The sequence below is a fragment of the Rhipicephalus sanguineus genome, chromosome 10, assembly GCF_013339695.2.
Source record: "Rhipicephalus sanguineus isolate Rsan-2018 chromosome 10, BIME_Rsan_1.4, whole genome shotgun sequence".
In the NCBI taxonomy this organism is placed as follows: Eukaryota; Metazoa; Arthropoda; class Arachnida; order Ixodida; family Ixodidae; genus Rhipicephalus; species Rhipicephalus sanguineus.
The window spans coordinates 18,683,622-18,697,019 of NC_051185.1; the positions used below are offsets into that span (position 1 = coordinate 18,683,622).

The 13,398-nt window shown below is 50.2% G+C and overlaps 1 protein-coding gene across 1 annotated transcript in view; it reads right to left on the reverse strand.

Annotated features, from left to right (window-relative positions):
- The window catches only part of LOC119372384 (calcium-activated chloride channel regulator 1-like), a 51,319-nt gene that overhangs the window by 8,476 nt on the left and 29,445 nt on the right, over positions 1–13,398 (reverse strand). The window contains exons 5-7 of the mRNA XM_049419890.1: positions 5,785–5,909; positions 2,493–2,607; positions 800–1,027 (exon numbers count right to left, since the gene is read on the reverse strand). Of these exons, the coding sequence (XP_049275847.1) occupies positions 800–1,027; positions 2,493–2,607; positions 5,785–5,909 (468 nt within the window). The remainder of the gene's footprint in view (positions 1–799; positions 1,028–2,492; positions 2,608–5,784; positions 5,910–13,398) is intronic.

Below are 13,398 nucleotides of genomic sequence, written 5' to 3' on the forward strand. Positions count from 1 at the left end.
GAAAGCGGGTAGAGTGCTGCGCGCGTTCAGTCCAGCGCTTGCTTCGGTTGGCTCCCCTGAAATGCGGGCTCGACATGCCGAAATTTTCTCCTGCGCAACGCCGCTATGAGCGCCAGCGCATGCGCGTCCCCTCCCCCTCTCTCTCTACTCCTACGCTGCCCCCTCTGGCGCGCCTGTCGACCGCGTTCGCCGCTCGCCCTGTGAGAATTAACGGCCAGGCTAGAGGGAAGACATGACGCGCGTAGTGCTCCTCTTCGCGTTCCACGACGCGAGGTCGGTAGCATGCCCAGCGAACGCCAACGGAACGCGATCGTGCAAGTGCTCCGGCTTCGCATCGTCGCATGGTCCCCTTTAGCGGGAGATGGTGTAATTTTTATTTCCTTCGTCCTTCGCGCTGTTTAAATTCGCAGATGTCGCGCCAACTTGCCCAGAACAAAGCAACCCCACCGCCACCCCTTCTGTATCCCGCGCAATTGAGGCCTTTGATTTGTTGAAACAGAATTCGCCTTCATTTTCCTGTGCTGTCCTCTGCCGTTTCGGTAGGGTTTTAGTAGGGGTCGGGACAACCGGTATCGCCAGAACGAAAGCCTCCGAGATGAAGAAGTGTTTCGTCACCTTACCGCTAGGGGAAGTGCGCATGCGCCGTGGCAACGGGAAAAAGGCGGATTATACTGACGCCGCCTCCTTGGGGCTATTCTGTAGCGTCGACGAACTTTGACGAGTGAAGTATATTTCCAACAACTTATTCCCAACTCCATATGTCTCCTGCACACCTATATGGGTAGGCTCATGTGCTTACCTCTAGAGCATGCCGCAAGGCGCAGCCGATGCATGTATCCCCGCTAGCTCCCAGCTGCCGCACCTTCGCAACCAGTTCTTCACGCGTGGACTGATTTATAGATGTCAGCGTCGCCTTCTCGTACGCTCTGGAGCTGAAGACGACTAGCCCCACTTCCAAGCGGTCCGGTACCACGTCTCGGATGTAGTGGCTCGCCGCTTCTCTCACGTGCCCGATGCGGTCATGGTCCTGAACGACACACAAAGTGGACGGGAGGATGACCGCCGCCGTAGCTCAGTGGTAGAACATCGGACGCGTTATTCGAAGGTCGCAGGTTCGGTCCCTTTTCGTCCACATTACTTTCTTCACACTTGTATCCTAATTACTACAAATAACATCCCCTATACTTTCCATGGCATTATTGTCTGCTATTTCTCATTAATATTGCGTGCAACAAAGAAAAACGAGCCCTTAAAATTCACCTTCTTTCCTTCAGTAACTACAAAGTAACTCTTTTTATAGACGCTTTTCTGCAGCTGGTTCGTGCAATAAAAATCAGATGGCGCAGCCAGCCCCATGGCCTTGGAGTCCCTGGAACGTGGCCTCGGGCAGCGCTGCTGAATATGTCTTCAACCGCACCGCGTCGCCCGCTCGACGTCCTCATAGCATCTGCGCGCATGCGCTAAAAGCGAGCAGACGCCAGCGCCGAAAAAAATACAACATGACGGCGCTCGTCGATGCGTGTTCCCTCCGCCTCGAATTGATCACGTCGTCGTGTGCTGGGTGACCCGTAAGTTTGAAACCTACGCTTGTATTTCCTTTATATTTGCGTCCCGATGCTTCGAGACCACTGCATTTGTAGCTATTTACACTGTTTCCAAGATCTCTCAAATCCTCGGAGACAAGGCTTAGCAGGCGTGGCTAAACAAACAGATGATCTCAATAATACACACAAACAATACCTGATGCTTTGTCCCCAGCGTGAAATGACACAAGGCGTTAGCCGCTTTCACCATTTTATTGCTGTCGGGACATTAGGCAAATGGCAAGCGCGAGTTCAGATCGAAGCGGCCGGTCTCGTCTGTATGGGTGCTGCCATGTTGATTTGTATAACTACACTTACGGGCGGTTACTGATACAGCGATTAAAGGCATATGACGTAAATGCGAAGTAGAATAAACACATCACGTATCGTTGTGGCGTGTACGTACCAAAGAAAAGTAAATGTCTCAACCTTGTCATCCTCTAGGCATTTACATGCGGAACTGTGTTTTGCTGCACACGCATGTCACTTGTTTACACCCTGCTTCAACCAGCTTGTGGTACAGTCACGGCCGCTTCCTTGACCCAAGGCCAGTCCCGATCACGTGATCAAACATGGCCATGCTCGTACGCCGCTGCGAATTAATCTACGGTTGGCTCACGCATGCGCTACCTTTGTTATCGATATACCAAGCCTCAACCACTAGACGCGTTTATTCATTCCTCTCCCTGCACAGAACTGCGCATTCATCGAAATCTTGCAGGCCGGTCTTTTAACATGAATACGTATATCAACTAGCTCAGCTCTCTGTCCTAACTTAGTACACGAGCCCCTATCATTTCGCCTCCATCGAAATGCTGCCGCCGCGGTCGGGATTCGATCCCGCGACCTTCGGGTCAGCAGTCGGGTACCATAACCACTAGACCACCGCAGCGGGCAGATCGGACTTACCGCCATGCTGCTCGAGACGTCGAGAGCGAATATAGCCCTGCCTAGGATGCTTTCACGTTTCTGGACTTCAGTGAAGTGGACGACGACGTTCTTTGAGAAGTCAGCGGGAGCGATTCTGCACAAACATAATTAAAAAGAAAAAAAAGAAAGAGGAGGAGGGGTGAAGTGTATGGTGTTTGGTGTTGAGAATCATGTGGCCCGGTGAATAGATTCTGCTTTCACGGTGAAGCTTCGAGAAGAGACAAGGTCTTATGTTCCAATTCTTACGGTATGTGACTCGGCACTATGAGCACTATCGCGATGAGAAGAAACGCGAACAACGGAACGCGTGGCGTTCGGGCCAGTCTAACTCCAACATGCATTGACTGACGCTTAGGCGAATCTGGGCTTTAAGCCGGCGTCACCATGGTTCTAGAATCTTGCTCCGGCTGGCGCTATCGCACCGCACGTGCTTATCATCGGCCACTAATGTCTGGTACTCAGAACGCACACGCGGTGCGACAGCGCCAGCCAGAGCAAAATTCTAGACGACGGCTTAAATCCAAGGGATGTCCGAGTTCGACTAGGCCGAAAGCCACGCGCTCCGGTGTTCGAGTTTCTTTTCATCGCGATAGTGCATGACTGGTTTGTCAAGAAAAAATGGCAAAGCTTGCACTAAGTCGCGCAAGGCTTTGACCAAGCGACGACGTCATGTGAAGACGTCCTCATCAGGGGCTGCGCCAGCGGGGGGCGCCCCTGACAAAAAAAAAAATTTAAGCCTGCCCCTCTTCGCCCCCTTTATGGCGCATTCACACTTGAGAAGCGAAGAGAAAGCGAAAACGCCAGAGAGGCCGTAAAACTGTGTTCGAGCGCGTCGAAAATGTTCACATTTGTTCTGCCTCTCCTGGATGCCATCGCCGCCGCCGCCCTCGTCACTTTGTGGGGATTGAGGCTTGCCCGTCGCCATTGCGCGGGTTTTTCGCCTAGTTCTGCCGTCCACACGTCCTATCATGATTCTCCCCTCCTCCGCCATCATACGGCGCTGGGCCAGCTGGGCGAGCGGGGGCGACGTTAACATCCCTCACCCCGGCGCCGGATCTCAACGGTGGCGCCGCGCTCGAGTCTCGCGTCTCGCGAGACGTTTCGCGCGGCGGAGTAGTGAGACTAAGTGTTCTGTGGTGAAACCGGTGAGACTCTCTCTGGACAGCGTGGGGTAAGCACGTCTTTTCTTTCCCGTCCGTCGGCTCCTTTGTTCTTGGGCTCGCACGGACGGAGTTCGCCAACGGTGCCTTACGCCGGCGGCGGAGGCTTACCTTTCGTTGCCCCATCCGAACACCAGGCCGAAGAGCGGTGCGGTGTGTTTCGGGCGTGGTTTATACTCCGAAGCCCCCCCAACGCGAGCGGAGTTTGCCCTCGCTCGAGCGATCGGGCCCTGTGGTCACTGATCGTGAGAGTGCGCAGCATAGTCGCGAGGGACCGTTTCCCTCAGCGGCGTGTCGCTTTGAGCCCTTTTGCCCGCGGAGATGTGCTAGCGGCACCCTTTGTGTTGTACTTTCGCCCGTGGCGTGGTTAAGTCTGTTTTCTTCTCCCGCCGCCTTTGGGAGCGGGCGTTGTACTGCGTTTGTGGTGTTGCCGCAGGCAATAAAGTGTTGCGGATGTCGAGAGCAGTACTGTGTACTTGCCGCGCTGCGCTCGGCGCCTTTGTTGCGCTCGAACGCACGTGTGCGAGCGGCGCGCTAGTTCACGTGAGGTGACGGCAAACGCGGCCCTGTGGCTCGCTAAGTCCGAACCCACGCTAGTGGCCGTACTCCTGTGAGATACGTGCACACTACAACTTCGAGATTCCATTCTATTTTGCCCGGTTCTTGAGCATTTAATTTCTTACCGAATTCAAGTTATGCATGTAAGACACGGAAAAGAAATGACTTTCACCTTTTCAAACTGTTGTTTTGGGAGATACACCAGCAGACACTACATAAGCGGGCACGCCAGCAGCGGCGGCGGCGGATTCACCCGGCTGTGCAAAAGCGAGACACGCTGAGGCACGCCGACTCGCTGCTGCTTCATCTTCTGCGAATTCCAGTCTTCTCGGCAATCTTAATCCAAGCCAGGCTCTCGAGGAACGCGTCCTTGTCGAGGCTGTGTGTCTTGTCGTGCTGCACGGGTAGTTTGCAATTGCGCCGATGCGAGCCATAGAGTTTCCTATAGGTACACTAGGGGGAACTCTGGCGCTAGTGTCTATGGGAGCTGCAATGCATGGCGCTTCAGCCAGCATGGGAATGATGGGTAGTGCACGGATTTGTCTAATCTTCGTTCTTTCGGCTCCGTTTGGATCCCTGTGGCCTGCATCCGCTTTGTCGCACGACGAAGTTCTGCAAACGTTCAGCAGTTCCACTTCACCACTTGACTTTTTTAGGCTCACCAATTCAAATCTGGTCAGGAACTCCACAACGATCCATTCTTTTACCCGAAACAAAACCAAACCACAACAATAAACAAAGCCACAAGTGCGTTCGAAGCCCGCAAGCACGAAGACTAGGCAAATCCGTGTACTACCCATCATTCCCATGGTGACTGAACGATCGCAGCGCCAGAGTTCCCTCTAGTTATTATTAGGAAACTCTATGATGCGAGCCACCGCCGACGCCCTGGTCGCCATGTTGAACTTGCGGACGGCCGTTTTTTGATCACGTGCTTTAAGCTAGTGCAGCCAAAGTACGGCTTCCCGTGAAGCGGAAAAGCGATCCGCTTTAGCGTGGCGGAAAAATCGGTCTCGAACCGATTTTTTTCGCGTTGGACTCGCTGCCTGGTTATTCGGCCGCTTAGGCAGCGAAGTAAGTGAATTTCCGGTGAGTTTTGCCGCTTTCGCCCCCGTTCGAGGCCAAGTGTGAACGCGCCTTAAGAACGCGCCTTAAGAACACGACGACTAGGTCCCCGGCCTCCCTGCCCCCCCCCCCCCCCCTGCCCCCACTTCTCCAAAGAACCCATTTGTCGTGGGTGCCCTCCCACTAAAAAAATCCATGGCACCGCCCCTGGTCCTCATGGGAGTGACGTCACGTTCCGTGACGTCATAATGAGGTCACAAATTTTGGCCACTTGCGGCGTCATGGCGACGTCATAGGGTGACGTCATTACGTGATGATAATTTTTCGCACCACTCGTGTTAACGCCGTCGACGCCGACGGTCACTTTTTCGACTTTGATGAGCCATGCAAGGTTATCGCTTGCCCCCCCCCCCCCCCCCCCCCCCCAAAAAAAAAAAAAAACGCGCGCATGCGTGTGGGTAACTTGAGTGACAAAATCATGTGCTCACCCTTTGAAATCGTCGTTGGTCGTGATCACTTCCCAGACCGACTTGCGCCCACAAAGGTGGTTGTGCTTGTTGGGAGCGTGAGCGTTGTGCTTCCTCTCACCGTCCTTGTCACAAAATTCTGTTACCTGCCGCGACGAGCAAGTAACAGACACGAGCAGTAATAATAATAATAATAATAATAATAATAATAATAATAATAATAATAATAATAATAATAATAATAATAATAATAATAATAATAATAATAATAATAATAATAAGCACATGTACGATCAGGCTTACTCCGTCGATATAAGGCATAAACATGATGGACGACGTGACCGGGTCCTTGTTCCTCAAGAACCGAGTCTTGCACTTGGACGAGACGCGGCAACCCTTGTAGATGCGGCACGGCTGTCCTGAATCGGTGAACACCTTGAACTTGTGGCGCCGCGAGCAGGTGTTGGCTTGTACCTGTTCGAAGCAAAACACCGTCTCTTCAAGCAACAATATTTCGCTACAACCTAAGAAAAAATTATGTCAGCTCCTTCCACGGACGTCGCTGTGGTGGTGGTGGCGGTAAAATTTTATTGCCAAAATAGCTGTCCTGAAGGCCACTCGGGCTAGGCGTCAGGTGTAGAGGACACTAAACTTGCCAGTGTGACCGGGGTATTACAACGTCGGGACGGAGAGCCCGCAGCTCTCCGCCGCCTCGCGGGCCCCCTGGACAGCCCGAAGTTGGCCTTCTAATGAATCACTTTTTAGCATTTTGTCCCAATGTTCCGTCCGCTGCCCCTCCCAACGGGAATTTGCATAAACGCTCCATCCAAGCGCGCTTATTCATTTTCGTACCGTCAAGCCTCAGGCGCTGCGTCAAGCAGTCCTCGCGTGTTTCAGAATGTTGACTTTCCCTTACAGGCACACGTTTGTGTCGCTGCAGTAAGGTCGGAAACTTGAACGTCCTGGTAAATTTCGTCGGGGATTCATGACACGGCTGCTCAGCTAAACGTAATGTTTTAGGTAGAAACGGTGTATCTTTAACTGCTAATACGCGTAGTTTATGAAGTTTATGAAGTTGAAGTTTGGTTTATTTTTCCACACGAAGTACAAAAACAATTGCACTTGAGATGTGGTTGGGAAGGTGGGAAAAAGGCTACATGCATGTAGCTTGACTGGCCCCACCTCCCATTACGCAGCAGCGGACACTATAGCAGAACCAAAATAAAACATGTACACAAGGCTCTTTGAGTTGCAAATCAAAGTTGTAACAGACACTTGAGGAGAAGTAAATAAAACAATGCACACGAAAGGTAACAGCAGCAATATTTGTTAAAAAGAACACGTAAGATAGAGACTATGTGCAAATGTATAACCAAATGAAGCGAGACACCAGACGATAACAGGCAATTATACAAGAAGCGCATGCAAGTCCCTGTTCGAAAGTACACACAATTTTTCAATCGTCAGATGAAATTTATTTAAAACCTGAAGGACGCTAGACTGCATCACCTGCAAACCATAGTTTGTTCGCGGTCGTGGTACATGCCAAAGTTCTGTGTGCCTCAAGGAGCGTGAGGACGTGTTTGGCTGCAAGTTTGAAAGAGTTATCAGAGTATTTCTGTTCTTACGTATTTCAGATCTTATGGAAGATAATAACTTAAGTTCATATAACTGGCCTAACTTTAAAATGTCAAGTTTTGTAAGTAGCGGAGATGTGTGCGCATCATAAGGATGCTTGGCAATCGCTCGCAGAGCGTTTTTCTGCATTATAGTAAGCTTATACAGAGCTTTCTAAGAACAATTTCTCCACACGAGATGACAATAGCGTAAGTGCGCTTCGAACAAAGCAGTGTATACTAAACGGCTGTGATAGACTAGGAGAAAATGCATACACTTCCTTAGCATGCCTAAAGCTTTCGAATGTTTAGTGCGCAGGTAATCAGCGTGATGGTCCCAAAGCATCAATTCGTTAAAAATTACTCCCAGTCATTTAGCTGTAGAAGATAATTCAATAACAGATTGATTGAAGTGTAGGACGTCACCTAGGTTACACAGTACACATTTCGGGCGGAATAAAACAGCTTTTGTTTTCGAAGAGTTGATTATTAGTGAGTTTTTGACAGACCAATCATTTAATTTTTGCAGTATATGATTCCCACGCTCTGCTATGGCATCAGCATCTGTTCCGGCTAGAAAGATGCTGGTGTCATCTGCATACATGATGTAATTAGCTGAGGTTTCAATGTTTACAAGATCATTATATATAGATAATGAACAAGAGCGGCCCCAGGATACTGCCTTGGGGAACGCCACATTTAATTTCACGGGCTATTGACAATTCTCGGTCAATACAAACTGACTGATACCTTCTGGATAAATAGCTACTTAATAAATCAGCTGCAATACCCTGAATCCCATAATAATTTAACTTTTTTAACATGGTGATATGGTTTATGTGATCAAACGCTTTCGAAAAGTCAATAAAAACACCCAGTGTTAACAGTTTATTTTCAATGTTGTGCAGGATTAATTCTTTATGGTCATTTCTTTTGGCAATCCGGGTCTAAAACCGTACTGAGATGAAGTAATAAGTGAGTGCTTATCGAGGAATCTTAATAACCTGGAGTGAATTAACTTCTCTATTGGTCTCGCAGTTACATTAGCCGAAAGAAAAGTGCTTACGGTCCCAACGCAAACGAGCTAGCATGACCTGCCTGTAACAGGTGAAGGGCAGGAGCAGCACGGTTTTGGGGGCGGAGCGGACATATTTTAACGCGAGAGCGTTAAAGAGCTCGTATCGCAGAAATTCCGCCGTCGGCGTCGGCGCCGTTGGTTGTGAGCGAAAAATCATCATCTTGTCCGTGACCGAAAAATCGAGAAAGCTGCAAATAAAATTATAAAAATGTTGGGTCAGAGTGAGAATCGAACCCAGGCCGTCTGCGTGGCAAGCAGGTGTTCTACCACACAGCCACGCCTCTGCTTGTAGGTGCACTGAAAGTAACTTTCATGCTTCCCAAAAATACGCGTCCTGTTGCAGGTGTCACAGTACGAGATGTAATATCGCAGTAATATTGCGTGGTACAAGCGTACATTGCCATCGGGCGTCACACCATGTCAGTATCCTAACGACTTGTTGGTTTAAAGACGGCCACCCATTACAGAAGGCACACACATTTCTGCGCGTATTCCCTTAAGGCCACGTAGTGGGTGCATCGCAACTTCGAAAAAGTTTCTCGCGCATAATTGCTCCTGGTTTAAAGCATGCTACCCATTACATAAGGCACACACCTCAGTGCGCGCATTCTGTTACACACACGTAGCTGTCGAAGTGCACACTAGGGGCAGGATATCGCTATCGCGTTCAACTCTTAAAGGTGAAGCTTAAGCGTCCCCCAATTTTTCTTAAGTCGTAACCGAGGATAATGTTTCCGTAGGCAGACGGGGCTGCCTCGGCAGTGCTTTATTGAGGTGAACAAGCTTACCATGCCAAACTCGCAGTAAAGGCTCGGGTGCCGGTAGTTCCCCCGGTCGCCGTACTCGTCGAACACGCCGTACCGGAAGTGAGCCCACTCGTGTACCAATAAGTAGGCTGCGACGAAGTAGGGGAGGGGGGTGGTAAAGGTGTGAAATAAATGCTTCTTCTATTTTAACATCATTGGTCATCAACCACCATTACCGTCAAAAACCTGCGCGGCCATAGCTCTGCACTTAACACAATGACGAAACAGGTCCCACTTGATAAAGATATGGGGCAATCTTGGCGCCCCCCTTAGATAATTAAGGGGGAGGGGGGGGGCAGCCGCCCCGCTCTCTGTGCGCACGCCTATGCTCGGCAGTATAATGTATGCAATGATGGACCAATATGGAAGACTACGGAACATTGGGGCAGATGGAAGTCCTCACCTGGACTGCCGTAAGCCTCGGCAATGGAGTCGTTCATGTCGCTCAGAAAGCGTGGCGTCAGGTGGACGTACTCCCCGCGCTCACCGCACCCGCGGGGCTGAAGCGTGTACGGGGTGTCACCGTAATGCGGGTTCGCGTCGGCCACCCTTACGTGGGCCACCGAGAACATGTTGGCCGCGGTTTTCTTAGCTTGCGGCCTATTGGGCCACGTGTCCGGTATGGCGATGGTCACGCTGCCGAAGTGGACCAGTCCTCGCGTCGCCCGGTGGAGGAACGTCGAGGCAGAGCGGAACAGGGCCTTCGAGAAAGCATAATAATAATATCTGCTGTTTAACGTCCCAAAACCACGATATGATTATGAGAGATGCCGTAGTGGAGGCCTCCGGAAATCTCGACCACCTGGGGTTCTCGACCACCTGGGGTTCTAAATCTAACTACACGGGCCTCAAACCTTTTCGCCTCCATCGAAAATGCAGCCGCCGCGGCCGGGATTCGATCCCGCAACCTTTGGGTCAGCAGTCGAGCGCCATAACCACTAGACCACCGTGGCGGGGCTTCGAGAAAGCAGCAAGGGGAGAAATTACCGTTACCATTTAGAACAAGAATAGTACCTACTGATCTACCTACCCATTTAATCTAGACGACAAGGCTTGAAAGAGCTAGGACATCGTCGCCCGACTGCGTTTAGTTCGTCATTGTAACATGCCCGACTTGACTGCGTACGGAAGAGCGCTGGCGGAGTACTATAGCAGCTTGAAATTGCGGCCTCTCAACCATGCGCGTCGGCAGGATTTTGTCTTGGGGAGTGCAAACTCGTGTTGGATCGTGGCGGGGCAAGTGTTGGTATGGCTTGGGAGGTGGGTGGGGGACACGGGCAAGTGACCCTTCTGACCCTCCCCCCCCCCCCCCTGCCAATGCCCATACTCTTAACTTCTCCCAGTGCGGCAGCAAGCGACATTTGATCGAGTGTCCATATAATTGCTATCGCATTAAAATGTTGTCGAGAACCTTAAAAAAAGTACTGTGGTACTTGGGAATGCAACGAATATTTGTTTAATACCGTTATCTTAAACATTTTCGGTTTCGATATCGAGGCGGTGGCTTCTCAGTGACGTGTCATCGCAGCTCGACGTCACGGGGAGATAGCAACTCGCGACGTACCAGCTGCAGATATGTCATGTGCTCGTGATGCACGTAAACAATGAATGGAGAATTGTCGTCCAGTGACCCCCGACAGCGATTTCTGCGATTTAGGCTGTATGCAGGACACGGAGTTCGCAAACTCAGTGGAACTGTATTGAGTCGTCGTGATAATGTCCATTGCGGTGGTGCTGACTTGCGGATGCTGGACGACGAAAACTTTAATTCAAAGTTAAATATTTTATGGCTGTTTCAGACTCCGGTGTGTGGATAGCGTTGACACTACATACGAAGGAAACGAAAAAATGTCTCTTTTGCGGTGTCTCAAAATCGTGTAAGCACTCCTTTAAGAATGTGAATCGGTGGGGTTTTATGTCCCAAACCACGATATTATTATGAGAGACGCCGTAGTGTAGGGCTCCGGAAACTACGACCACTCGAGGTTCTTTAACGTGCAACTAAATATAAGCCTACGGGCCTCTATAGCATCTTGCCTCCGTCCAAGTGCGACCGCCGCAGCCGGGATTCGATCCCGCGACCTTCGGGCCAGCAGTTGACCACCATAACCACAAGACAACCGCGACGAAAAAAAAAAAACAATCAATCATTCCTTACGAATGATTGATTGTGGGGGCAGCACACCTTGATGTTGTCGACAATGCGCTCGTCGGGCTCCACAGACTTGTCGATGGCGACCACGATGTCCTCATAGGCGCCCGTTTTCTTGTCGATGCGGAGGCCATGACTGGATGACCAGCACGCCGCCACCACGACGAGCAGCGCAAGTAGCCTCATTCTGCGAAAAAACACAAGCATGCACTCGCGATATATTGGTACACCTCGTGTCAAATTAAATCTCGTGACTTAAAGGGACACTAAATAGAAACAATGAATCGGTTTAGATCAATAAATTGTGCTCTGAGAACTCTAATGTCGTTAATTTTGCAATCATAGGTTTATTAATGCAGGAGAAAATCAAGTTCAAAGTTTCATTTTTAAATTTCGCGCCGAAATCTCCCCGCGTGACGTCACGGATTTCAAAGTGTATTTATCGTATTTTAGCGCCATTGGCTCAACAAAATTACCTCAATTTTGGTATGCTAAGTCTATGATGTACTTCATTATTACCGATTAGGAACTACGTAGTAGGCGCCGTCAAAACGTGTGACGTCACGCCGAATGGTGCGGAAACTTCGAGGTGGCGTCGCCACCACATTTTGTTTTCGCGCGTTTTCTCGCTTACTATAAGCGTCTTCTCGCCGCAAGCGTGGTGTTTTCGGTATCGTGAAAGAGTACTTTACTAATATGAGAAAAATCATTTTGCACTTTAATGTCCCTTTAAAGGGCCCCTAAACCATCCCTAGTTCAAAGACGAGATAGTGGTTTTTTTTTTTCTCACCCTCAGTACCCTTCCTGCAGGCGCTATCACCTCCTCGCCACTTATTATTCCGTAAAACACGTGGACAATGTCAGCACTAAGCGTTGAACCTATCAGGATTTCGCGCTTTTCGGCTACACGCTGTTACCTCCGCTTGCGCAGTCGAAAACGCACGAAACGAAGCGAAATCAGTCGATCGTGCACGAGAGCCCTGCGAGACGTGGCTGAAAGGGCGTGCGGCTGCAGGGTAAAGCAGGGTACGAGACATGTTCATAACTCATATCTCTCGTATGTATATGGAGCAATCGATAGCTTATTTCCTCATGACGTCACGCGAGCAGACTGCTGGCGTCACGAATTGTGCCGAAAAGACGGGAATCGCCAGGATATAATAGCCCGCTCGTACTTTGTATTTTCAGAGGTTTTGAAGGGGGGCCTTTGACAGAACATATGATCCGTTTGCATCCAACAGATAATGGGGCGAAGGCAAGCACACGGACGCCATTTGTAGCTTCAAGTGCGTAAGCGTGTCAGTTGCGTGTCTGGCGTGCATCCGTCCCTCCGTCACGCTACAAAGAAATAAATTTTTCAAAGCAAAGCCATTTCGGAAGAATATTGTTGGCGGTGATGGATTACCAACCTGGTAAACCACTCAGGAGCAGAGTGCCTTAACAACTGGGAAATACTCACTGGAAGGAACGCAGCGCAATAGAAGACGGGGGCAAGAAAGGGCGACGCACGCACACACAGCGTCGGTCAGCGCAGTTCTTACAAAAAGCGCATAAATTATCGGGAGGGTTCCCAGACATTCCGGCGCGGCTTGTGAAGAGCAGTGTCCACACGTGTGATAGGCCGGCCACATAAGAATACAGGATGGAAGTGCTCGTGGCTATATCTGAACGACATGAATGCGTTGCCTCGGTAGTACTGTACAAATGTAAAAATGAGTACACATTCCGATAAAACTCTGTTGAAGTATATCGTGACGGCGGAGTAGATGCCCCTCTCAACATGCAAAGCCGACGCGAAAAATTACGACTTCGCGAAAACTTCTTGCCAAACATGCCACGTACCCGATGCGTTTTGGTGATCTTGTGATACGCTTTCCGTTGGGGTGTTCGCTCGCCGACCGAAATGCCATCCGTCAATACGGAATACGCCAGAAATAACTCATTGAAGACTGCGCGGAGCGGGAAACCACAGCGCGACGATCA